Source organism: Carex rostrata, chromosome 9, assembly GCF_964058835.1.
Source record: "Carex rostrata chromosome 9, lpCarRost1.2, whole genome shotgun sequence".
In the NCBI taxonomy this organism is placed as follows: domain Eukaryota; kingdom Viridiplantae; phylum Streptophyta; class Magnoliopsida; order Poales; family Cyperaceae; genus Carex; species Carex rostrata.
The window spans coordinates 12,451,724-12,479,215 of NC_135926.1; the positions used below are offsets into that span (position 1 = coordinate 12,451,724).

Here is a 27,492-nt window from a genome sequence, read left to right on the forward strand (position 1 = left end):
TAAGGCATCCGAAATTTCATTCAAACTTTCAGATATTATGGGACTGATTTCTTTTGTGAGACAAGCTAGTTCTAAAGATGGGACCAAAGGAAAGAGGCAAGATCTGATAGAGGGTTGTTTAATGCAAGATCTAAGAAGAGATTCGTTGAGATCAGATCAAAGGAAGAGAGCTTTGTGGGAACAAACTTATGTGAAAAGCAGGTGGGTTATTAAACCAGTACCAGCAGTGATGGGGAAGTTTCAATTGTAGCCACCTTGCAATTGGAGGATAGGGAAATATGAGATTATAGTGCCTCAAAACTAATCATATTTAGATAAATCATTCAATTCAATAGATTGGTCCAAAAGTAAAGAGAGATGGAACTGTTGTTAAATTGCCCCACAATTGATAGTGATGTCTTCATCACTGTTTGCCCCAATTCGGATTCTCTCCAACATTGTCAATTGCTTTTCCAAAATTCGGTTTTAGAAAATTTTCATTATTTTTTTTTACTTTTCAGTTTTAGCAGAATATAAAACATCATGAGGTATGAGCTGTGACTACCCATCGAATAAACCTTTAAGAAAGATAATTCTAACAAACACAGCAACACATTGTTGGCGAATTCTTCTGTGAAAATGTTATAGCTACAAATACAATTCATAAAACTAATAAGCATGTTATCATTTTGGTATAAAAAAATATCAAGACTATCAAATTTAATTACATTTAGATGGCCCTCATAAAAATTGCAAACATACCCACCAAATCCTACTTCATTTTTATAAGAGTTAATAAAACAACATTAAAATCCATGCATCAGAACGAGGTGATTTTATCAAGATGCATTTGGAAAACAGCAGTCTTAAATTTCTTCCTTTTTCAGTGAAAAGAGGAGGTCAATCAAAGTAGCATTTATCATTTCAAGGTCTACAATGAAGCACTAAATCTTTTTCATCCAACTCAATTTGCAACATTGATGTTGTTCCATGATGAATTAGTACATCACACTATCAAAATTTTTGCCTTGTAAATGTCTGGTGCATTGTGTCAAGTTCAGGAAATAAATTGCAAATTTCAATTCCCCTGATAGAAAAATAGATTGCTTCAATATGTGCAGTGAAGTTTTGGAATAGAAATATTACATAGCTCTATCTAAATTCTAAGCTAAAAAATTTACATAAGATGTGAATCAACTCCATGGCCGGCCACTTCCATAGTTCCTGTACCGATCTCGGGCTCCTGGTATTTAAATACAAATTAAGGCATATCCATTAAATCACATACATTACTTATATAGGCAAAGACAAATAGAACAGTTAACTACATCATTGTACCAATTCAAGATTAATTAAATGCTGCTGTTTGTTCAAATAAGGTGGTTTGGCAAACATGTTAATCCTTGATTTGAATATGAATCTAGCTAAAAATTCTGAACAAATTATATACAATTTATGTCACACCCAATCAAAAAACAATCCCACCATCCCCTCCCCCCACCAGTTTTTTTTAAAGGTTTTAGTGTTCAATTTATTTATATTTTTAGTTGTTTCAGGGTGACTGAGAGCAAACATGCTTAACATTGGGACTGACATCCATTCTGGCTGAAAATAACCAACAAATACCAAATTCTGTCTGTTTCTGGCTCCTGACAAAAGCTATCTAAGTAAAAGATTAATTAAGGTTAGATAAAAAAGAAGACTTACCTGAGGAGGGAGGGGCCCCACGGGCCATCCTGGCCAGGTCAGGACTGACCTTCTGGCCAGCCTCTTCTAAAATAGAGACCAACTCCTTTGCAAATCGGGCATTGGCAGCTGTAAAAAAGGTGTATGCAGTGCCTTTTGCACCGGCCCGGCCTGTCCGTCCAATTCGGTGCACGTAATCTTCCATGGAGCCAGGGAAATCATAGTTCACCACAAACTTCACATCCTTCACGTCTGTTGCAGAATTATGCAGAGGAAACAAAAAGGTCATACTTTTTTTTATTTCATCTTAAAAGCTTATTATTAAGTTCATTAGAATTGAACTTCCAGTTCAAGCAATTTGTACAAGGTGTTGACATGTATTGTAATTGTCATGGTAATCTCTACTTCACAAGATCAACTGGTATTGGCTCCCACAAATCTGTAGCTAAACCTCAACCTTCATTAAACAATAAAACCTAGGCCTGGAGTTGGGCCACAATTCAACTCATAGTGGCCCATCTAATCACTCATTGTGCTATTAAGAAAATTTAAGCCAATTGTGGGCAAGTAGAAGTGTAGAACCCTCACTTTTCAATGAAACCTTAGTTCATCAAATTGCTAAGCAACACAATTGTTTCAATTAATGCCCACAAGAAAAATGCCTAAAAACCTTTGGAATATGAACCTTAGGAATTCAGCTTATATAATTGAAAAAGAAGAATTGTTCATAAACCATCAGTTAAGCAACACAATATCAAACAATTGTTTCAAACACCATCGAATATGAACCTTTGGAAAAGAAGAATTGTTCATAAACCTTTGGAATATGAACCTTAGGAACAATTGTTTCAATCAAACACCATCGAATTCAAAAAGAAGAACAAATTATTGTGAAACAAAGCAACAAGGTGCTCATAAACCATCAGTTAACAGTACAGGTATACTGGCAGGCGTATGACAGTTCATACCTATTTAACCTGATTTTAGCTCAACTAGATGCACCCTAGTACCACTGAGCCACAAATTGAGCTTACTCAAGCAAATAATACTAGCCAACCCAAGGGCAACCAAACAATACCACAGGCATAGAATGAGGTCAATCCTATGGCCAATACCAGCTCATATTATGATTAATGGATATTAACTGTTAATTATTCCTCTATCAAAACATGAATAGCACTATCTTTTGCAGGCTTTTTCTTTATCATTCCTGATGGTCAATCTCACCAAAAAATGAATAGATAATGATGCCTCAGATGCTATCCATCTTAACATGAAAAAATAAAAATCTCGTATATATATATTGCAAACAATCAAAACAGAGCCTTCCTTTCCAAGCACCCAAAATAATATGAATGCATCATGTATAAAGACTAGAGCACGTACCCAATCCTCTGGCAGCAACATCAGTGGCCATCATAATGGGGCTCTTGCCAGACTTGAACTCAGAAAGGACCCAGTCACGTTCAGCTTGGCTCTTGTCACCGTGGATGCAAAGTGCGGGCCACCCGTCAGTCCGGAGCTGACGTGTGACCTGGTCACACCCCTTTTTAGTATCCAGGAATATTAAAATTCTGCTCCCGTCCATTATATCCTCTAACAAATTCACCAATCTGTAGAAAAAAATAGCATTATTTTGAAAATTTTAGATGGAAATATAAAAATGCTTAATTTCCTTGGGTTCTCTGTTGGAAAATTCCCCAACAGTTGCCTTTCTGTATGCCTGCAAGGCACCTTCAGAAAAAAAATCTCGATTCAACATATTAAATCTAACTGTTTGTTTAAGAAAATCACATTACTTGCAAATGAGTTCAGTCACATTACTTGCAAATGTTTGTTTTATTTTCTATTACATTATATTTATTAATTAAATGATTTAGTTTGCGTTTCTTTAAAACTTTCTAATATCTCACTGAGGCCAAATTAAGAGAAATTGATAAAACAACAGTACCAAAACATAGACACCAAATCAGCACCTTACTGCATGCTTAGCATTGTGACAAGCCAAAATTGCAAATCCTCGGTTGTCTATAATGATCTTTCAGACATACAATTATCTCAAATCAAAACTTTGCAAATTTGCTCATCTCAATGTAATAAATTCCAGTTCTACTACCTTTTGTATTTGCCTATGGAATCTAAGCCATGGTGACAGTATTCCTTGATGGGTTGTATAAAAAGATGATATTTTAACGTACAAAAAAAAAAAAAAAATTATCATACTTGTTATATTTCTGACTCTCTGACAAGATCTCAACAATCTGGCGAATTGAGTGATTAGCTTTTAAATCTTCTGAACCTATAATAACCTGTATATTTCCCGAAAGAAAGAGATCAATGCCATATGCAGTGATCAAAACTTGATTACCAGAGGAGAAAAGGAACACATCATAGATCAACTAACTAACCTAATTGGAATGATTTTTTTACTGGTTTCTGCATACTGGTAACAAACATAATAGTATTTCTACCAGGCCTAAAAAGTTCTGGGCAGGCAATAGACTTAATTGATGCAGACTAAAATATATTATACTGCTCTGTGCACACTGGTAAGAAACATAATTCGTGAAGTATTCTACTTGTCATGACAATTCTTGGGTAGCCTATAGACTTATTTAGTACAAATAATTTATGATGTAAAATAGATATTTTTTTCTTCTTGTACCTTGTATGGATTGTAGAGGAACGTCCTAGCGAGTTGTTCGACTTCCTTTGGCCAAGTAGCGCTCCAATATAGTGTCTGACGATCAGGACGGATCTTCATGAAACAAAAGAATACATTAAATCATAATTTTTCATCATAATAAGTAACAAATATGTGCAAATGAAGCGAAGTGAATTAAAATGGTTGTTACCTGAGAAACAATTTTTCTGATTTGAGGCTCGAAGCCCATATCAAGCATTCGGTCGGCTTCATCCAAAACAAGATAGGTAATACGTCTCAAGTTTGTCTGGTTTGACTCCAACATATCAATCAATCTGCCAGGGGTTGCTATTACAATTTCAACACCTACAAAAATCGCACCAAAGGTCAAAAATAGATGCCACAAAATAATTGAAGATGATGATGCTTCTTCTGTTTTTTCAATACCATCATTTGTCCTGTTTTAGTACAATTGTATTAAAACTTAACCTCATTCTCATGAATAAAGACACAAAAACAAACAGCCACAGAGATTGCTGGCTGCAAACAAAGACCAAGGAGTTTATGTGAGATTCTGTTCTATTTTTAAGAAATTTGTGGTATGCGTAGGCTGTGTGTGCACATATTACACTATTACTTTCTGTGTGCCTCACAAGCCAATATCAGAAAATGAGAACATTGATAGAGCACAAAAGAATAATACTAAAGGGAATAAGCAAGGCTATAAAATCAGAAGGTTACCCTTTTGGAGATCACGAACTTGTGGGCCCTTGGGAACACCACCATAGATGCATGTGTTCTTAATCTTAGACGAAGAACCAAATTTAGTTGCCTCTTGTTGTATCTGTACCGCAAGCTCACGTGTAGGTGCCAATACAAGTACAATTGGGCCATCTCCAGGGGCTTAAAAAAACAACTTATTTTCATTATAATTTGGTTTACTAAAAGTTAAGAAGAATAACTTAGCATATGTTTTCTAAAACAACATAATACTTAAATTGGGGCTAATCCCATCAACCACCAAGTAAACAACGGGATTCTGAAGTGCCTAAACAACCAGTAGGCAAGCATTATGCTCGTGCCAATAACAAGGCTTAGTGTATATGTACTAATTTAAAAAAAACTATATTCTTCTCCCAATGTTAAAAAATGTTCCAGTTTTAAGTGTAAAGGCAAATGTACCTCAAAGGACAACAATAAAGGATAATGACTTACACAAAATTGGCTGGGCATTGACATGGACAATGGCAGGTAAAAGGTACGCTATGGTCTTTCCAGAACCTGTTTCGGCAATGCCAATTAGATCTCGGCCCTTCATTGCCATTGGCCACCCTTGGGACTGGATAGGAGTCGGCTCAACAAACCCAGCCTTTTCTATTTCTTGCAGAACATATTCTGACAAGGGGTACATTAGGTATAGTGAAAAAGGTTATTAGTATTGTGACATAAAAAGATGAAACAGTTTAAACAAAATGAAATCATAACTAATATAGTAAGCAATTCTTGGGTACAATTGACCACTAAGAATTCCATTTGTCAAACAAACATTTATGTTCTTCTATGTGAGTTTGTGCATTTTTTTTTTTCTCTTTTTTTCTTTTTTTTTCAAACAGGTGACTGTGCTATTTAACATTTCCCAAGAAATCATGACATTAAATCATATTTCATGTTCTATAATTTGCAAAAGAATCCTCAAATCAAGCCCGACAAAATTTAGCCAAAGGGCACAGTACACATACCAGGAAATCCGACATCTTTAAACTCTTTGACTGGTTTAGGCACATCCTTTCCCTCGACAGTGATCTCACGCTTCCTCCTGTATGCCTCCACTTCCTGCTCTGTCATTGCTGCCACTGAATCTGACTCCACGTAGAAATTCTTCTCAAACCTCGGCAAGCCATCCAGCTCAGCTGCTGCTGCTACCGCCTCCTCTCTCTTGCTTGAAGAATATGTCTCTGCACTGCTACCACCTAAGCCCCCTTCACTGAAAATAGGAGAAACAGTAATGGACACAGTGAGAGAGAATGGGAGAGAGAGAGCTTTTATTTTAATTCCAGGATATATTCTAACTTAATGTTTCTATGAAATTGGTGGCGCTCCAAGCCAACATCGTAGATAAAAATTCGGCATATATTACATTTATTCATCCATTGATAAAAATTTGCATAACTTCAAACAAATGTGATGATTGCTATCATTAACACAAAAAAAGGGGTTAAGAAAAGGGCCCTTAGGTAGACAACAGCACAGTGGTACAAACATGAGAGGACTTACTACTGGAACAACAAAATTTGAATTGAAATTTGAATAATATTACAAGCAAAGATCTCATCTATAAAAATGATCCAGTTTGATTGTAGCATCAACTTGTGCCTAATTAGTCCTCTGGAACCGCACTGGTATAAGGAGGTTAGCCTATCACAGCTCTCAGTTAACATATCATACTGTACCAGTACCAGTCATTTTGCACTGGGCCCACACCTGACCAGCATGGTATCAAAGTTCAAGTCCTTAATCTTTGGTTGAGCTACTTCTCTCTCTAACTTTCTAGTTTCTAGACTACACATTCAAACTGCCAGTTTACCCCTCCAGTGAGAGAATATGGTTTCACTAAGAATGAATTCAACAACAAAAAAGAGCACCTTCGTCGATCGCGGTAGGAGCCGGGGTCAGCTGCGCGGCTGTCGTAGCGGCTCATGGCTGGCGCCGAGCTTCAGCTGTTGTCTTTTTCTTTCGAGCTAGGTTTTGTGCGCGGGGTACTGGAGCGAATAAATTAGAACTGGAGAAGTTACTGGAGGAGAGGTTTTATGCCAAGGGCTTGAGCCTTGAGGCTTCAGGGAAGAAAGGGAATTAGTGTTCAACAGACGGTCGGTCGAGCCGACAGAATACGGGCAATGGCCAACGGAAAAATATCCTCCAGGTACCGTAAAAGATTCCCTTCCGTTTACGGTTTGAGATTAACTGTCAGACGCTTCGAGATTCGGGCTATCGCAGAGGTAGTAGTATTAATTTGGATTTGAGATTCGTGCAAAGTTAATAAGAACAGTCCAGATTCACTAATTCTAAAAGATTTCCTATTACGGTACCGGGGATGATCTGAATTCATGTCCCAACGGGGAAAGGTCGCCTAGTCGGATTGAAGCGACATTTCATATGTAACCCTGCAGAATTTCAATATTTATATGTAGTCCGGAGGAGAGAAATTTTAATATTCCTCATCATGTGCAAACATTCTTCTTTTCAAACTATAGACTCATGTTTTGTAATAATTTTTATTGGTTAAATTTGATTTTTTTTAGATTATTTTTGTTGTTGTTGACAATATGTAATTCTCGAAATTAAATTTATGAGAAAAAGTTTGAATAAAAGTTGAAATAACCAAGTTTAATGTAATGATCATATCATTACTTTTCAATTAATTTACTAATCATAAATTAAAATTACATTCACTATTGAAAATACTTGTAATATAAAATTTATAATTTGAAGTTATGTTATCAGGTATGTTTCCAAATTTTTTTTTTAAATCAATCTTAAAAAAATTAACAAAATAATGTTTATTTCGATTCAAATGAACAAACTAAAATTTAGCTCGATTTGTTCAGTTAATAAGTTTATTTTAATCAATTTAGTCGAATTTTTGAAAATGAAATAAAATATAAATTTGCTTATTTTAATTTAATTTATACCGATGGAGGAACTGACAAACACCCCTCATTTATACAATTTGTGAAATAACGAAGTTTTATATTGATAATTTTTTTTGTCATAGCAGTTAAGCAGTATAGCACAATTTATTTTCCATAACATACGTGATATCTGTATGAAAAATCATAAATGTCAAGGACAAGTCTGCAACTTGCCACAAAAATATCCCTTCATTTTTTCTCCCAAGAAGTTAAACCCAATCCAGAGAGTATCCAACTAGCTTAAACCCAGCCATTGCCAATTTGCCATGGCCACAAGAACCTACTCTCTCTTCCAAGTCCGCGCGTCGTGGGACACGTGTCCCACCCCGAAGCCGCTTCGAGTCCCCTCCAAGCCCTCCTCTAAACCTTCTCCTCCTCGCATCCCCACAATTGCGTCCCCCGTGCCATCTCCAGCCCCAACCAGTACTGCTTTACTAGAAAGAGACTCCACGCCTCTTTCCTCTCAATCTGGTAAGATAATTCTGCAAAATTCACTATTCAGTTCAATTGATATGCATTTTCTTAGTTAGAACATCACTACAATAAGAGATTATAACTGAGAATATATTTCCTGGTTCTAACTTAAGTTTACATAAAGGTTTAAAGGTCAAATGTAACAATATGGAAATACCAAAATAGCACTACCAGCATTCTAGTTATTGCAATAACAGCAGCATGCTTGAATAGATTAGCTGTATCTGTACACGGCCATGGCTACTAGTTGTTACTATTGTTGTAGTTTATTTCTTTTTGGTGGAAGATGGAAAAGTGGTACACCTTTTGAATAAGTCTTGTAATTTAGCAGGAAAAATAGAGGAGAAATATATGGGATTTGAAAGGTGGTGGCTTCCAGCAGCACCTAAGGTGAAAAAGCCCCGTTCGACATACAATGCAGTTTCATTAGCATATCTTGGAGATTGCATATATGAGGTTTTGTTACTGCCTTTAATTGGTTTACTTTCATTGGAGTATTTTGAAACAATTTCACGTTATTTGTTCTAATTGTGAATCCCTCAAAACAAAAAGGATTCATGCAGCAGTAGAAAAGGCTGATAGAGGGCAAATTTGTCCTTACGGATGAACATTGTTCACTTGAGTATTGTTATTTACTGTGTTGCATGCGTCTTTCCATTCGAGGTCATAATTGTCCAAAGTAAAAGTCTCATGGAACTGCTCCATTCTATTTAGTTTTTTACTGAATGTCGGGGGATATTATAACAAAGTCAGGGGCTTTTCTCATTATGGGAGCAAATATTGCTGTATTTTTTACTTCATTGGAGGAGCGCATGGGCAGACACTAATTATTGAAAATTATTGGCATTTCCTGCTAGATATAAATTAATGTAGGCGTTGAAGAACTTTTCCTCTGTCTATTTTGTTTTCAACTTCTTGGCCATTTTGGTGTTTCATTGCTCTGTAGTTGATGCAAAATAAATAGTAGTAGCTTCATTGCACCAGTTACTTGGTCTGCCACTGTTTGGTTTCCAGTCTAAGTACTCGATCTGGGCTGAAATTTAGCTTTTCATAAGGTTGAATATAAATCTTTTGATATGCTTTTTATTCTAAATGTGTAGTTGTATGCAAGGAGGCACTTTTTGTATCCACCTCTAAGTATCAATCAGTTCAATGAAAGGGTTATGAAAGTAGTAAGATGTGAGTCCCAGGTAGGCCTTTGATTCTATTATAAATTCTTTAGGATGATGCTTCCTAGAAGTATTTTTCTTTTAATTGAGTTTTAAATTTATACCCGACAAAGTTTAACATTTTGTTTATATATTTTCATGAATCCCTGGATGGTATATGCCAAAAAAATTCATATGCGATGCTGAATGAAATAAATTACGTGTAAATTTTAATAATGATATGCCTCTAAACAAACTATTAGTTGTCAAGTGATTGGCTCAATTAAGAAGAATTTTGTTTTATTTTGTTGTTCTTTTAGGATATCTTACTGAAGAAACTTGTAAAGGAGGATTACCTAACAGACGAAGAAAGGTATGCAAAGATTTCTTTATTAATAAATTAAGTGAAGGCCCCTGATTTTTGAAAAGAATTCTAATTTTTGTTGTTGAAGGGATGTGTTACGGTGGGGTAAGAACATTATGACCAACAAAACAAAAACAAGAAAGAGAGCAGGCGCAGCTGTTTATAGCCGAGCTTCTTCACTTGAGACATTGGTTAGTTCAAACAGAATTAAAATTTCTGCTAAGTTGTTTCTTGTAATTTATTGTTTTTATAAAGAACCAATTGATTCTAGTATTTTATACATATTTAGTTAAGTCCCTCACCCGCACACGCTCACGCATGCACACACATGTGCGCACACATAAAACTCAAGCCAAACCAAAAAAAATAAAAAATAAACTGAAATTAAAAATGAATAAGAAGCTCAATTGTATAATAATTCCTATAATTTTTTTGGTTAGATTGGGTATTTATACTTGACGAATGTGGAGAGATTGGAAGAGATTATGTTTAGATTAGGTTTCTCTGTCGGCACTTCTTCTCAGAGTATCTCTGACGAACTTCGCTCAAGCTTCCAGTAAGTCTTCTATCTCTTTCTTTCTTTATTCCCTTAAGTTTGTACTAGGTATATTGTATAAACTAATCCTTCAAATTTACCATTTCCTTATTTATTTTTGCTTTAGCTTAATATCTGTAAATTATATATCTTTTTTATTTGTAAAATTGCTCTTAAAATGAAAGAAACATGATGGCTCTATCATGTCTCGTCTTTAATAAATCTTACTACAAAAATGTTGTGATGTTTAGTTCCATTTTTTATGAGCATGAAGAGCATCATGTGTTTTATCATCATTTGAGTTTTAGATTGTTTGCTGTTTATTTTTAAGAAATGTAAACATGACAAAGGCATAAAACATTTGTTCCTCATATTCATATAGCCTTCAAAAATTCCTAGTAAGAATTGGACAGTTGTTATTAGATCCAATGGAAAGGTTCAAAATATTTGTAATAATTAGTACTGAAAAAAAAATTAGTGCCAAAATTGCATTTATTCTTTAATGACAAGTTCAACTAAGCAATTGGAGTAACAATTTACAGGAAAAACAACCAGCAGGTCCTGGAGATTCGTGCAACAAGTGATGCCTTAAAGAATGAACCTGGAGATACTGGCACATCATTGATTGTTGAATAGGAATAAGTGGGGACCGGGGAAAGGAAACCCCTGACTAGTAATAATTACCACAAAGCAGATAGAACTAGCTAATCTTCCCTTTTTCTTTCCCTTTTTTTTTTTTTTTTTTGAAATTGTAGAAGAGATTATTCCATGATAAGAATGTTATTCATTCCGTCTGACTGGGGATAAGAATGTTTATTTTTGTCGCGGTGCTAGTGTCCAAGTAGAATATGTCGATTAGTACTAGAATTATTTCGCAAGTTTAAGATTTTTTTTTTTACTCTTAAGATGCAAATATTTTGATACATTATTTGTATTACAAGAAATATATTGAATGTGAATTATATTTGATGACAAATTTTGAACCTCCTAGTTTCAAACCATAGTGACATGATTTATTCGGATTCGGTTTAGCGAGGTTAAAAATTCGTGATTCGAAAATAATTCGGATATAATTTAGGAATGATTCGGAATTATTCAGACTAGAGATCTCAGTTCTACAAGGAAACAAAAAAAAATGTTATGAGAAAAATACAGAAAAATTCACAAATAATTCATAAATTTCGGAAAAATTTATAAAATTTACAAATTATTTGGAAATAATTCGGTCAAAATTTAATCAACCGAATAATTCGACGTTCGGTTTGTCATCACTAAAAATACGAATTAACGAATTATTCGTAAATCTTGTGACTATGTTTCACACTAGAGATCATTCAGTGAAATGAAATGTTAGATAAAGCTTTGATAACTTGTTACATATGGATCCAGTCGTTATAGGCCACATGAAACCTCAACTCTCTTTCTTCCCTCCTCACTTCTTCTCTCCGTTCATGGGACAAACGACCAGCTCTCGTTAATGGCGATTGCGACTACCTCACACTCTCTCTTACCACTAATTAGCTTCCTCTTCTCCTTGTCTCTCTTCATACTTTTCCTTCTGTCTCTCTTTCTCAAAATCCACAAAACGAGAAGAGCTCCCCATTTGGAAAAGCCCCCATCTTGTCAGACTGAGCCTCTCCTAACTTTCTCTACCGAAGAAGAAGAACCTCCAAAAGAGGAGGATAGGAAGAAAAAGAGGAGAGCGAAGAAGAAGAGACAGGAACCGACTTTGTCTGAAAGTGGGATTGGAGATGGTGAGGTGGGGAGAGTGGTCGGTACTGGTTCCAGAAAGGGCAGTGCTGGTACCAGTTATCCCTTGTTCCCATTTACTTCTCTCACAAGTTCTCTCCAGAGAAGGATTAAATTGAAATATGATGACATTGTCAGATCAGCCAATCAATCTAGCTCGTTGACTGTTTTTCAGGTTCTCTCTCTCTCTCTCTGAAAATTTTATTTTTGCAAAAAGTTTAAATCTTGCAAGTTCAAGACTTCATTTTTTGTTGTCTTGTTAATTGCTTTTGCTGTATTTAATTGGAGATGCATGAGCTTGAACTATGACCACTCAATAGATATGGTTTACTTTATATGTTTCCAATAAGTTGGAGTACTTATGTTATTTGACAAGGATAATCAGATTAATTACTAATCAAGAACGATATTTTTTGAATTCAAATTTTCAGGTAACTGAATTTATTGATTGCCTGGTTGAGGCAAGAGATGAACTACAACATAGGTACACTTTTTTTTTTCTACAATGACATACTAAATAACATATATTCAATAATTTTAATTTTATGTACTACATATTTTCAGTTTTGAATAATTAATATACATGTTTTTGTTCTAGGTTGGGAGTGATACAGCGCAGCTTTAAAATAAAGAAGGCATTATTGGCTACGGCAAATAAATCTTCCTACGATCGCTTGTGGAATGAGGTTTGCCTTCATTAGTTTGTAAAATTTTGTTTTGAGAGTTTGGGACTGTGTTTAATGAATTTTTGTTAACAACAATTTGTGGAATTAACCTTCCAAAATAGTGAGCCCAATAAACCTCACCTCCGCACCTCATGAATTTTTTTTTTTTTTTGGGATTGATGATAATCACATTAATTACTATTCTTGGGTTCCTGAAGACCGCCTAAATACCTATTTGTGGTCTCCAATTGGGCACTGCTTTTGTGCCTGATAGATTACTTTTGCAAAGTAATCAGAAAAGAATCATTTGTTCGCATGATTAATTCTTGAAACTTGCTTCTCGCTTTGTATATCTTTAAATTAATCCTCAAATTCATCCCAACTAAAAATCATATCAAACATGGTAAGGAAGGGAGAAACTGCAATTAGTGGGGTAACCTCAAGGGATTGTAGTTACCACTCTAAGGGGTGAGAAAATTGGACCCCACATCCTAATTATTTGTAATATTTGTTCAGATAACCATCCCAAGTCCCAACTTTGGAAGTGAAACAAACATTAGATGCACACCGCATCAGCGCACCTTGACTTGTTTACCTTCTGTAACAGCTCAATTAAAAAAAAGAGAGTTAAGGTTGACCTAAAAAAATGTTGGAGGTATTAACTGAACCTAATATGATTGTCCATGGATTATTTTGAGACTCTTTTATTGTATTACAAAACGGGGCTTGTTCAGTAGCATGCCTTACTGGGCTGGTAAGAAGAAAATGAAAAGTGTATTTGCAAATGAGAAAATTTAGCATGTGAGTGATTTGTGAAACCATGGGCCTTCTCTAGGGTTTTACATTAGTAGTTTTGTGATTAGCTGATAATTCCTCCGTAGGTTTGACATGGTGATTTTGCAAAAATAATTGGCTTTCTAACACCTAAAACGCCACATAATAGTGACTTGCGATTGTTCTCTTCTCTTAATCCAATGGTTTTGGTGGCAACTCTAATCGGTAAATAGGCCTTGAGATTTACTTTTACAGTAGCTTATCTTATAGAGGCTGCATCATGGAAATTGAGAGAGAGAGAGAGAGTAGTGATAATCACTCTCTCTTTTTTTTTTATTATCTGGTTATCAATAAAAGTGAGAGTAGCAAAAATTTGGTTGATCGGTTGGCATTGTTCATAATTCCAATGTATTTCAGGTGGACAAGTTGGAAAAGGAGCACAAGAGATTAGAGTCAGATGCTGCCATTTATAATCTTCTTCAGGAGCATCTGACGCTATCCCCAGCTTATAAAACAGTACAACTTTTGTCTTTCCATTGCTTCATTGTACCGGTGGATTTGACTTCCTCCCACCAAATCAAAACACACACACACACATTCACAAAAGTTATCTTGGTTTAGTTTAAACTCAGGTTAGAAAAAGTAGAGACGCTGCATCTTTCTCGGGAGCAATTGTTGCTGTCCCCAGCTTATAAAACTGTACAACCTTCGTTCTTACGTTGCTTGAGTGTATTCGCTATCAAGGATTTGACCCCCTCCCCCCAACCCAAAACACACACACACACACTTTATCTTGGTTGAGTTGAAACTCATGTCAGAAAAAAACAGAACAAAAACTTGTTAAGTTGCTCAGATGTCGTGTTGTGGCATGTGGATTTAAATTTTGTAGTTTATTCTACCACAGTTGCTTGAGCTTAGTACTAAGATGGAAAAAGAAGCTGATAATGAACAAATAGAAGATTATCCTGATATCTCCTTCGAAGAGTTACTTGCTCAAGAAAAGAAAGATTCCTTTTGGTATGTTTGAAAATTTCTAGAAATTTATCAGGTTCGGCCGAAAAGATAATAAACTTTTGAGTGCATATTTTGGAAGTTGGAACAAGAATAATAATAGCATGAGATGTTTGGAGTATCAATCTAATAATTGAGATACTTGAGGAACTTGATAGCATGTGGTTCTCAAAATATAAAAGTATATCTGTTCTCTGTTTGTTGTTATTTTATTATTGCAATTGTTTTCATCTAAATGTCAAAGCAATCTGACATCTTTATTTTATTTTTCAGGCAAAGAAATGGAAAAATGAGGTCATTTCAAAATAACACAGGGAAATAGCATCCTGGCTTTAGCCTTTTTCTCTGACTGAACTTCATGTCTTCATGTAACATGTTTGCCAAGCTAGGTTTTGGTTCTGTTATTGTTATTTGGCTGTGTTAACTTTCTTCCTCTAATTAGTTAATGTTAATTGGTTAGTGAAGTCATGAATGTGTAAAATGAGATTTTGTTATCATGGGAAGTCATCTATATGTATAATATCGGAATTGTTTGATTCGCTTCATGATTCGTGTGTTCTGTTTCAATATTCGTGTGGATTAAGCTCGTACAAAATTATGAAACGAATCAAACAGTTCTAAGTGGGTATCGGGTGTGCACCCGTTGGATGTGCACCGTGGTGAGAACTATCTGTAAGATTAGATGTACAATCTTTTGCTAATTTTGAATTAAATATTTTGGTAAGAATGCTAGAGACGCTTAATATAATAAATTAGAACAAGTGATGCACGTTCAATCAATAGTACCATTTTATTATTCTGCTGTCATATTCAGAGGTCTCAATTCTAGACGTATAAAATTGAACTCCTATTTTTCAAAAGGCTTCAACCTACACAGGGGAAAGGTATTAAATCCTTTTTATACAGAATTGGTCCTGATATATGATTATTTTTGTCAATAATCATCGTTGAGGGAGTTCGAAATATCAATCACAAATCGGTATTTGACGTCCCTTTTCTCAAGTCTATCAAGAGCTTCGTTGACATACTCTATACTGATCATCTCCACTTCTGGATATACCCGATTTTTGGCGCAGAACTCGAGCATTTCGTCGGTATCTTTTGTACTGCCGCCGAGACTTCCCGCAATGCATCTTGAACCTATCAAAATCAATATGTATATATGCTAAGAATATTAACTAGTTTGGTACTGGGCAATTGGTAATATTTGATTTTGATGCTATAAAAAAAAAAAAAAAAGTTGCAAGAAATGGAAATACCAAAATTTAAGTTAATCGGCTGTATTTTGATTTCACTTGGGAATCCAACTAGAACCATAACTCCATCCACCTTTAGAAGAGACAGATACGGGTCAAATGGATGATCTCCAGATGCTGTATCAATGATAAAGTCCAGAGACTTTGCTGCTGACTTCAAAAAAAAAAAAAATGCAAATTAAATGATTAGTTAAGCAATTTCATTCATTTTAGCAGAAAAAAAAAATCATTTTGTTATTACCTCCATCTGTTTCTCATCTGTGGATAGCAAAAATCTATCTGCCAGAAGAAGATCAATTGCCTCCTCTTTCTTTGACTTGCTTGTACTGATCACAGTAACTTCCAAACCAAATGCCTTTCCAAATTTCACAGCCATATGGCCTAAACCACCTAGACCAATTATCCCCAAAGATTTACCAGGTTGGTTCATATGATGTTTAATCATAGGCGTGTAAACTGTAATTCCGGCACAAAGCAACGGTGCTGCCTTCTCTAATGGATATCCATCTGGTATCTTGTAACAATACCTAAAAGGTGAATATCCATGAGTCTTTTAAGTTGTGATTGTACTCACTTTCTTCATTCTATTAGATTTAGTTCTCTTCATTTTGAATTATATTTTAATTGCAGTAAGGTACTATAACTTTCTTTAAAGTTTTTCTAGAATTCATAATTTTACTGGTATGTATGTCCAACACCAATACATACATACCAGTAAATTACTCACCTCTCATGTACAACTATATGACTTGAGAATCCGCCTTTAGTTATTGTGCCATCCTTATCAACTCTATTGAATGTAAAAACTGTTTTATCACAATAGATCTCTCTCGATTCATTGCAGTACTCGCAATCCCTACATGAATCGACATAAGTACCTACACCGACATAATCTCCAACTTTGAAGCGTTTCACATTTGTACCAGTCTCTTTTACCACCCCCACTATTTCATGCCTACAAAAGAATGTAATTGTTAGGTTTGATTAGAGTTTTATAGAAAACAATGATTTAACATATACCTCTTACTGTGGTATTTACCAGCATTCAACCTTAAATTATCTTGGCAGTGTGTTATATATATTGGTAAAGCACCGGTTTTGTACAGATCTCCTGAATGAGCAATCAATAATCTTAAACTCTTGATTAAATATTTAAGTGCCGCATTCTCATCCTGTACAGCTCAGCTTTTGTACTGACACCAATGCTGTTTTCATTTGAGATTCTACCCAACGTCGAACAACATTAACTGATTTTCATGCTTTTTTTATTGTTTATTTGAATTTTCTTGGCTTTTGAATGTTGTATAAATTGAAATCTCATGGGATGTGACAATTATACCCCGGTACCAAGGGGTACATGGTGTGACCAAATTTATTTCTGGTCGAGAGGAAATCAGCATAGCACACTCCACAATGCATTATCTTTACTGACAAATCATCAGTTCTAATCTCCCTGCATCAGTACACAAGATTGATTAAAATATGAAAATAACAAATAGCAGAAATAGATAGCAGAAAAAAATGATTTCGTCTGGGCTATTTTGTAATTATGTCGCGGCAATATAGTTTTTATATCAAACCTATGAAATGACTATTCTCATTGAACTCACAGCTACTAGCTTAGGTTCGGCACCATTTACACATGACCCACCGGAACTCAGACTGCTTGGATTTAGTTAATCAATTAATTGATTCTCTATCTTATTAGTTACTTTAGTAATGATAATATCAGTACTAACACCAATAATTATCAGCAACAAAAACAAACTCTAGACTTAGCCAATCGATCGAACGATTTGTTGCCGTACCAGTGGGGGTATTTGTTGCTGTACCAGTGGGGGTAGTCATCACCTTATATATATATGATAATTTACATACTAATAATAATTGGAATTATGTTTTTCCTAACATGATATGAAAATAAGCGTACCTGCGATTAAACTTGTAAGGTGAAAGAACCCCAGATGCATCTCTTGCTGCCCATCCAAGACAGTTTCCTGATTCTACTTCTGACACCATTTATTACCTGTCATATGAATAAGAAGGCAACTTAAAATTTATAGGGACCAAGTAATTCAAGTATTCAACAAAATAATTGACATCAAAAAAAAAAAAAATAGACTGAGGAACAGTTCTGTGATGAGCATTTTTTTTTCCAATTTGCTGGAAAGCATCTCCAAAAGAAATTATGTACTTACAAGGAGGCAGGTGATCCAATTTCTTGGTTTTCTTCCACTTGTTGTTAATGAATGTCCCAGTTACTCTGCTTTATATATGAAGTTAACAATATATGGAATGAGCCCTGTAAATTCTGAAATTTTTATTTATACCATATTCCAAAAATAAAAAATAAACCAAAAAACCATATTTTTTGGAAAATTTCAAAATATCCAGGCCACCAATTCAATCTACGGCCCTCCAAAAACTCAAAAATGCACTGTAATATACTGATATTTAGATTTTTGGGAGCTTCCAATTCAATGTGCGCCCCTCAAGAATGAGACCGCAGATTGAATTGGCGGCCCGATGTTTTTGAAATTCCCCAATTTCAATGGCGTGTTTTTTTTTTTTTTTTTGAAATGGTATTGTAACACTCCGGTATATATTTTTATTTATTTTGAACTTATTTATAAGAATAAAAAATGGAAGGTTTATTATGTAAAATGACAAAACTTAAAACCAACGTGGCAGCCATTTGAATCTCCTAAATATAGTTCCTCTCTCTCCTTTCTAAATTCATGAGAGAAAAAAAAAATGGAAACAGAAGATGAAAAAAAAAAGAGTAAAAAAAGAAAGAAAGGAAATTGGAAAAAATAAAAGAAATATTTTCTAAATATTTATTATTGTTTGATTGCATGTCCGATTGAAATTCTGACTATGCCGCGTTGATTCTGAACAGTTTATGCAATTTGAATTAGATTTTCTGGATTGATCGCTAACAGATAATCAGAATTCTATATAATCTGTGTTTTCGATTTGTTTGGTTTATTTGCTATTGAATTGGGTAATCGGATTATGATAGCATATTTAACTGGAATATGGGGTCTAGATACTGAAATTGTTTCTGGGAATCGTCTGTTTTAGGAATTCCAACTGAAATGAAACGGATTTTATTGAAAACCTAGACCCAATTGATATTGTCAGTTAAATGTGCATACGTAATTTGATATTTAATTGTGTGGATTAATCCAATCATGTTGAAATGGTTGTTTACTGTTATTAAGCCAATTATAGAGAAGCTGCATCGTTAAATAACTGGTTACTCGGCTTTGTAGCTGATCCCGTATTGTTTTTGTTTATTTCTGTTGCGACGTAGGTTGACAGAACAGTAGATGGATGCGAGAGTGTCGTTCTGTAGCGTCATGTGCCCGGCCCGACCGCCGGGGCGTGACAAGTATTAATAAAAATTTCAGCTGTAAATTTGACTATATAATTTGATTTTTAATTAACTGTCCACCTCATATTTATTAGCTAAGAGGTCACTAGTGACGTTTAAAAGGTCAAAGAGCCATTTAAGATTTGAGGTCACTAGTGATGGCTCTGATTTTATCTTTTATAAGCTTTCCTTTTGCTGTTCGTATAGGAAACCTATAGTACAATTTTTTTTTTTTTTTTTGCAATAATGGGTATAAAATTGTAAAACTCAAATTATGAATATATAATCTTAAAGTTGAAATGCTAATGCGGAATAATACAAAATAGATTTCTCTCTTTCCATCGTCATATTGAGAAATATCAAAGTATGGTAAGCGGCATATAATCCCAAATAAATCTCAAATTAACTGGAATCAAGTCCAAGCCTAGTTAAAACCCAAAATACTCATACCAAGCCCAATAAAGCCCAAATAATAGAATACAGAAAACCATCTTTTATGAAAGATTTGTAAAACAAAAGAATAGAACAGCTGGTAAAACACAAATTTGTCTGAGCCCGGGCTCGAACCGGGGACCTCTAGTGTGTGAGACTAGCGTGATAACCAACTACACCACCCAGACTTTTTGTTTCGGTTTGCATTCTTGAAACTATCTTAACAAATAGACATATTGTTGGACTGCACAAATACACTTTGAATAATGTAAGAATTAAGATGAAAACTAACTGAAGCATATTAAAAAATTTGAACCAAAGGATCCTTTTTAGATTCAGTCTGTACCAGATTAATTTGAACAACTTTGGAGCAAGGCATTTCCTTCGTCAAAACAGGAGAAAAATATTGCCAAAAAAACTACCGAATTTTTTATTAATAACCAAATATTTAAAGAGAAGGGTTCAAATGCACCCAAAATTTTGTGCACTCAAATGCATTCTATTTTTTTTCTCCGTTTTCAAAGTCCGAATAGTCAATCCGAACCGTTAGATGCTATCTACATATTAAGATGTGCTTGGAGACCAAATTTTATATTTTTTTGGAATTCTTTTACTATTTATTAAGCCACTTTGAAAATTGCTGATCCAATGGTCCAGAAAATGTAAAATCAGCGATTTTCAAAGTGGCTTAATAAATAGTAAAAAAATTCCAAAAAATGTAAAATTTGGTCTCCAAGCACATCTTAATATGTAGATCGCATCTAACGGTTCGAATTGACTATTCGGACTTTGAAAACGGAGAAAAAAGATTTGAAAGATAGGGTGCATTTGGGTGCACAAAAATTTGGGTGCATTTGAACCCTCCTCATATTTAAATTACAAAAAATAATCCATTTTTCAACAAAATTCCAAGAATAACCATATCGCTAGATAATCCAGCGTTAATTCAGAAAATAACTGCATACCAAAAATATGGGACCCACTAAAGTAAAATTATGGACATCTTTGAAACGCCTATAAAAAACCACTTAGTAAAACTTATCATCATTTTAAAAAAACCATCCAACAATATAAAACTATGGACATATTAAAAGTACTTGCTGTTTTAAAAAAAAAATTACGTAACCGACCACTATTGTAAAACCATGGGCCTAATAATATAATTAAGACTCACAGAAACAAGTATGTGGACAATGCTTTTAAAAGACTTTACCAAAACCGCTCAACAAAACTTGCTGTAATTTTTATAAAACCACAAAAACTACAAAAACCTTGGGCAAATATTAAAGAGGTATTATAAAACCGCATAATTTATCAACTATAAAAAGACTCTTACTCTTTCATTCAATCTACTAAAACAAGATGAAAAGATAGAAGAAAAAACTGGGAGGAGAAGAGAGGGAGTTAAGGAGATAATTTTTTCTTTACAATTCTCAAAAACACAAACACATACACGTAGGGTGACCGAAAAGAGCCACAATCAATTGTTTGTTCAATTGCAATTAGTTCTTTAGGAAAGAAAGTAGGAATTGGTGGAAATTTTGAGCATGAGTGTCTATGGGAACTAGCCAAATTTTCACTATGACAGTGAAGTTTTGACCTTTCGCAATAAACATTTGCGACTCGTCAAGTTAGCTTCCTAGACCACTCATGCTGAAGATATCCATCAATCTCTTTCTCTCCTTTACGAACCATCTCTTCAAAAATAGAGACACATGCACTTGGTGATGAGTACAAAAGGGCCACAACCAAATCAAATTTTTTTTTTTCCATTGCTATTTGTGCTTAAATGATAGAAAGTGATAATTGGTGGACATTTTGAACTTGAGTGTATATGGAAATTAGTCAATTTTTCACTTGAATATTGAATTATTGATCTTTTACATTAGAAATTTGCAACTTGTTATGTCATCTTCCTAGACTATGTCAATCAATGTTAAAAAATTCTAAAAAAATATTAAAAAGTTTCTGAAAATTGTAAAATTTGGTCTCTAAGCACAATTTAATACGAAGATCAATTTGAATGGTTTGAATCAACGTTTTGAATTTTGCAATTGAAGATATATACGTGAAGTAAAATATTTGTTGTACTTCGCAAAGTACCATAGCTCACCTCTCCCTCTCTATATATATATGAGTAAAATCTTGTCATTTTTGGGTCTTGCTTTCTTGGAAACACATTTAATTATTATGTACATGAATTTATCAATGATCAACCATATATATTATTGACTCTATCAATTGTAATTTTGGGTTCATTGTACTTGTACCTTTTTATTTATTATTCACCGTATCTAAATTTTATTTATTGATTGTATATATTGTAAAAATTTTGTGTTCATTGTATTTGTATTTAATATATTTTTTTATTCACCGAATCTAATTATTTTACTAAATGGAAAAGTGGTAGTAAAAAACCACTAATCTTTCAATATATAGATTATAGAAAGATGAAATGATGAACTTGTTAATAAATTTGTCTTGTTATTTTCGGAATTCTAGAAATTTATAATGTTCTTTCAACTTTGTTCAACTTATTTTGCAAAAATAAGTAATTGAACAAGAAATTAATTGTGCAAAACTAAAATACTTAGCTATCAGCCTACACAATATTTTTGTGCTAGCGTTGCCAGCCTGGCAATACTTTTTGGTATGTGAGATTGTGATTATAGCATTTGGCAAATTTGATTTTCGGATCTCCTGTGGCATAGCTTGCTCCGGACTGCTCTATTCCAAGTGAGTTGGCCAAGAGACAAGACATATTTTAAATTATGATAAAAATACATGCATACTAAAAATGTGGGACCCACTAAAGCAAAATTATTAACATTTTTGAAACGGGTATAAAAAACCACTTAGCAAAACTTATCATCATTTTTGAAAAACCATCGAACAATATAAAACCATGGGTATATTAAAAATACTTACTATTTAAAAAAAATAAAACATTTTACGTAACCGACTACTAATGAAAAACCATGGGCCTACCAATATAATTAGACTCACTGAAACAACTATGTAAACAATGCTTTTAAAAGACTTTATCAAAACCACTCAACAAAACTTACTCTAATTTTGAGTATTTTTGGGTATTGCTCTCTTGGAAACACATTTATTATATACATGAATTTATCAATGATCAATCATATATTTATTGACTCTATCAATTGGAATTTTGAATTCATTAATTGTACTAGTACCTTTTTATTTCTCATCCACCTTATCTAATTTTTATTTATTGATTATATCTATCGTAAAATTTTGTCTTGATTGTATTTGTATCTAATATATTTCTTTATTCACCGAATCTTATCATTTTTAATAATTTACTGTATCTCCTTTTAATATCTTTGAATTATACTATTATCATGATGGACTCTGTCTGTCAAAATAGATTATGAATAAGTTGAAAAGTGGTACTAAAAAAATACAAATCTTTTAATATATAGAAAGTTGAATTGATGGTGAACTTGAGTTGATAAATTTAACCATATATACAAAATTGCAATAAAATTTGAAGACATGTTCTTGCACCAACAATATTGGCGTACTAATTTGAAAAATATAATGTTATTTCAACTTTTTTTTTTCAAGGTTTATTAAACTTGTATAAATATTAGTATTCAAATATAAAAAACGCTAATATAAAAGATATAGTGAAACTTACAATAGTTACATCTTGTTAATTTTAATATGATAAATATTATATAAAATATATATTTTTTTATTTAAGAAACAAAATCAATTTATAATGTTCTTCCACCTTTCATGAACTTATTATTTTGCCATCGTTTTACTTGTACAAATATTAGCATTCTAATATTAAAAACAACAATATAAAAACTTAAGCTAATCTTACAAAATTTTGAAATTGTTAATTTTCGATGAAAATTATCATATAATTTGTCCTTTTTAGTTTAGGAATTCTATAAATTTATAATGTTCTTTCAACTTTCTTCAACTTATTTTGCAAAAAAAAAAAGTAATTAAACAAGAGACTCATTGTGCAAAACTAAAATGCTTAGACAATATTGTAGCGTTGCCTGTCTGGCAATTCTTTTTTGAATGCGAGATATTGTGGGCATGGCATTTGACAAATATGATTTTTGAATCTCGTGTGGCGTAGCTTGCTCCGAATTGATTTATTACAAGTGCGTTGGCGAAGAGGCAAGACATATTAATTATGATAAAAAAAATACTTGCATACTAGAAAAGTGGGACCCACTAATGCAAAATTATGGACATCTTTGAAACGGCTATAGAAAACCACTTAGTAAAACTTATCATTATTTTTAGAAAACCATCCAACAATATAAAACCGTGGATATATTAAAAGTAATTATCATTTTAAAAAAATAAATTTTTTTTACATAACCGATTACCAATATTGTAAAACTATGGGCGTAATAATATAATTAGATTCACTGAAACAAATATGTCGACAATACTTTCAAAAGGCTTTACCAGAGCCACTTAACAAAACTTGCTGAAATTTTTATGAAACCACCAAAAACTACAAAACCTTGGGTAAAATAAAACTATTGGCAAATATTAAAGAGGTTTTATAAAAAACCACATAATTTATCAACTATAAAAGACTCTTAGTCTTTCATTCAATCTACTGAAACGAGATGAAAATATAGAGGAAAAAATTAGAGAGGAGGAGGAGAGAGGGAGTGAAGGAGAATTTTTTCTTTACAATTCTCAAAAACACAAACACATACACGTAGGGTGTTGACCGAAAAGAGCCACAATCAATTGTTTTTTCAATTGCAATTAGTTCTTTAGGAAAGAAAGTAGGAATTGGTGGAAATTTTGAGCTTGAGTGTTTATGGGAACTAACTAAATTTTCACTATGACAGTGAAGTTTTGACCTTTCGCAATAGACATTTGCGACTCGTCAAGTTAGTTTCCTAGACCACTCATGCTGAAGATATCCATCAATCTCTTTCTCTCCTTTACGAACCATCTTTTCAAAAATAGAGACACATGCACATGGGATGAGTGAAAAAGGGCCACAATCAAATCAATATTTTTTTTTCCATTGCTATATGTGCTTAAATGATAGAAAGTGGTAATTGGTGGACATTTTGAAATTGAGTGTATATGGAAATTAGTCAAATTTTCACTTGAATACTGAATTATTGATCGTTTACATTAGAAATTTGCAACTTGTTATGTCAGCTTCCTAGACCATGCCAATTAATGTTAAAACATTCTAAAAAAATAGTAAAAAGTTTCTAAGAATTGTAAAATTTGGTCTCCAAGCACAATTTAATATGAAGATCAACTTGAACGGTTTGGATCAACATTTTAAACTTTAAAATTGAAGATATAGACGTCAAGTAAAACATTTGTTGTACTTCTATATGGGTAAAATGTTGTCATTTTTGGATCTTGCTTTCTTGGAAACACATTTAATTATTATGTACATGAGTTTATCAATGATCAACCATATATTTATTGACTCTATCAATCGTAATTTTGAGTTCATTGTACTTGTACCTTTTTATTTATTATTCACCGTACCTAAATTTTATTTATTGATTGTATATATGGTAAAAATTTTGTGTTCATTGTATTTGTATTTAATATATATTTTTATTCACCGAATCTAATTATTTTACTAATTTACTGTATCTTATTTTAATATCTTTGAATTGTACTATTTTCATGATGAAACCCATCGGTCAAGATTATAAATAAATGGAAAAGTGGTAGTAAAAAACCACTAATCTTTCAATATATAGAAAGATGAAATGATGAACTTGTTAATAAATTTGTCCTCTTATTTTAGGAATTCTAGAAATTTATAATGTTCTTTCAACTAATTTGTTCGACTTATTTTGCAAAAATAAGTAATTGAACAAGAAATTAATTGTGCAAAACTAAAATACTTAGCTATCAGCCTACACAATATTTTGATTTTTTTAAAAAAAATAGAATTTCTTTAAATCATTTCGTTGAAACAAGCCTTCTCTGTTCTGATTTTCCTACACCGGTCCTAAGGACCGGTGGAGCAAATTTTTACTCTTTTTTGCACTTGGTAGAGTATTGCCACAGAAAATCAAAATTTTGTCTGCACCGATCCGTAGGATTGGTGTAGGGTTCTTTTACCCTATATGCTATTTGTATTACCCTGTTTCGGTCCCAATTTCTGGTAGAAACAACCAATTTCGGCCTATCCAGAACTGGGCTGTTTCCAGTTCAACGGTTTCTGGCATAAACTGGACTGTTTCAGGTAGAAACAGCCTGTTTCGGTTCCAGTTTCTGGCAGAAATAGCCAATTTGAGGCTCCACCGGTCCTACGGACCGGTGTAGATTATTTGTGTGGCCTTTGGTGCAACGTGGTGTGGCAGGTGTAAAACAGGCTCCACCGGTCCCTAGGACCGGTGTAGAATGGATTTTTTTTGCTACACCGATCCTAGAGATCGGTGGAGGCTAGTTTTCGAAAATTGTTGTTCTGTTGAAATAATTTTGAGTAATTCTATTTAAAAAAAATCCAATATTTTTGTGCTAGCGTTGCCAGCCGGGCAATACTTTTTGGTATGTGAGATTATGATCATGGCATTTGGCAAATTTGATTTTCGGATCTCCTGTGGCATAGCTCGCTCCGGACAGCTTTATTCCAAGTGAGTTGGCCAAGAGACAAGACATATTTTAAATTATAATGAAAATACATGCATACTAAAAATGTGGGACCCACTAAAGCAAAATTATTAACATTTTTGAAACGGCTATAAAACCCACTTAGTAAAACTTATCATCATTTAAAAAAAAAATCCAACAATATAAAAAACCATGGGTATATTAAAAGTACTTACTATTTAAAAATAAATATTTTACGTAACCGACCGCCATTGAAAAACCACGGGCCTAACAATATAATTAGACTCACAGAAACAAATATGTAGATAATACTTTTAAAAGGCTTTATCAAAACCACTCAACAAAACTTACTGCAATTTTAGATATTTTTTGGGTCTTGCTTTCTTGGAAACACATTTATTATATACATGAATTAATCAATGATCAACCATATATTTATTTACTCTATCAATCGTAATTTTGGGTTCGTTTGTACTTGTACCTTTTTATTTATTATTCACCATACCTAAATTTTATTTATTGATTGTATATATCGTAAAAAATTTGTGTTCACTGTATTTGCATTTAATATATTTCTTTATTCATCGAATATAATTTTTATTTATTGATTGTATCTATCGTAAAATTTTGTGTTCATTGTATTTGTATCTAATATATTTCTTTATTCTAATCATTTTACTAATTTACTGTATCTTCTTTTAATATCTTTGAATTATATCATGATGGATCCCATCTGTCAAAATAGATTATAAGTTGAAAAGTGGTATTAAAGAACTACAAATCTTTTAATATATAGAAAGTTGAATTGATGATGAACTTGAGTTGATAAATTTAACCATATATACAAAATTGAAATAAAATTTGAAGATATGTTCTTGCACCAGCAATATTGGCGTACTAATTTGAAAAATACAATGTTCTTTCAACTTTTTTTTCCAAGGTTTATTAAACTAAAATAAATATTATTATTCAAATATAAAAAACGCTAGTATAAAAGATACAGTGAAACTTACAATATTTACATCTTGTTAATTTTCATATGATAAATATTATATAAAATCTATTTTTATTTAAGAAACAAAATCAATTTATAATGTTCTT

General features: G+C 33.2%; 4 protein-coding genes and 1 non-coding gene across 6 annotated transcripts; 2 read left to right on the plus strand and 3 right to left on the minus strand.

Annotated features, from left to right (window-relative positions):
• Positions 1–930: 930 nt before the first annotated feature.
• On the minus strand, positions 931–7,214 carry RH20 (DEA(D/H)-box RNA helicase family protein). Its single transcript, XM_078308002.1, has 10 exons — positions 6,952–7,214; positions 6,049–6,293; positions 5,525–5,704; positions 5,051–5,212; positions 4,521–4,675; positions 4,331–4,423; positions 3,889–3,974; positions 3,052–3,278; positions 1,687–1,917; positions 931–1,222 (listed from the first exon to the last, which is right to left on the minus strand). The coding sequence occupies exons 1-10, from the start codon at positions 7,005–7,007 to the stop codon at positions 1,173–1,175; spliced, it is 1,485 nt and encodes a 494-aa protein (XP_078164128.1). The 5' UTR covers positions 7,008–7,214; the 3' UTR covers positions 931–1,172.
• A 954-nt stretch (positions 7,215–8,168) lies between these two features.
• On the plus strand, positions 8,169–11,290 carry LOC144559133 (uncharacterized). 2 transcript variants are annotated; one of them, XM_078308090.1, is made up of 7 exons: positions 8,169–8,469; positions 8,804–8,928; positions 9,573–9,662; positions 9,941–9,993; positions 10,073–10,175; positions 10,425–10,540; positions 11,062–11,290. In XM_078308090.1, exons 1-7 carry the CDS (start codon positions 8,265–8,267, stop codon positions 11,153–11,155), a joined length of 786 nt encoding a protein of 261 aa, XP_078164216.1. In that variant the 5' UTR covers positions 8,169–8,264; the 3' UTR covers positions 11,156–11,290. The 2 variants fall into 2 exon arrangements, with proteins under 2 accessions (XP_078164216.1, XP_078164214.1); XM_078308088.1 differs by having other exon boundaries at positions 8,186–8,469; positions 8,801–8,928.
• Positions 11,291–11,928: 638 nt separating this feature from the next.
• LOC144559132 (CA-responsive protein) lies at positions 11,929–15,450 on the plus strand. Its single transcript, XM_078308087.1, has 6 exons — positions 11,929–12,443; positions 12,700–12,752; positions 12,867–12,954; positions 14,125–14,223; positions 14,612–14,724; positions 14,992–15,450. Exons 1-6 carry the CDS (start codon positions 11,997–11,999, stop codon positions 15,038–15,040), a joined length of 849 nt encoding a protein of 282 aa, XP_078164213.1. The 5' UTR covers positions 11,929–11,996; the 3' UTR covers positions 15,041–15,450.
• A 55-nt stretch (positions 15,451–15,505) lies between these two features.
• On the minus strand, positions 15,506–18,279 carry LOC144559130 (putative cinnamyl alcohol dehydrogenase 1). Its single transcript, XM_078308085.1, has 7 exons — positions 18,173–18,279; positions 17,905–18,000; positions 17,314–17,427; positions 16,702–16,929; positions 16,216–16,501; positions 15,978–16,128; positions 15,506–15,858 (listed from the first exon to the last, which is right to left on the minus strand). Exons 2-7 carry the CDS (start codon positions 17,991–17,993, stop codon positions 15,653–15,655), a joined length of 1,074 nt encoding a protein of 357 aa, XP_078164211.1. The 5' UTR covers positions 17,994–18,000; positions 18,173–18,279; the 3' UTR covers positions 15,506–15,652.
• A 1,617-nt stretch (positions 18,280–19,896) lies between these two features.
• On the minus strand, positions 19,897–19,970 carry TRNAV-CAC (transfer RNA valine (anticodon CAC)). Its single transcript has one exon. It is a non-coding gene; the product is annotated as a tRNA-Val (tRNA).
• Between the last annotated feature and the right edge of the window lie 7,522 nt (positions 19,971–27,492).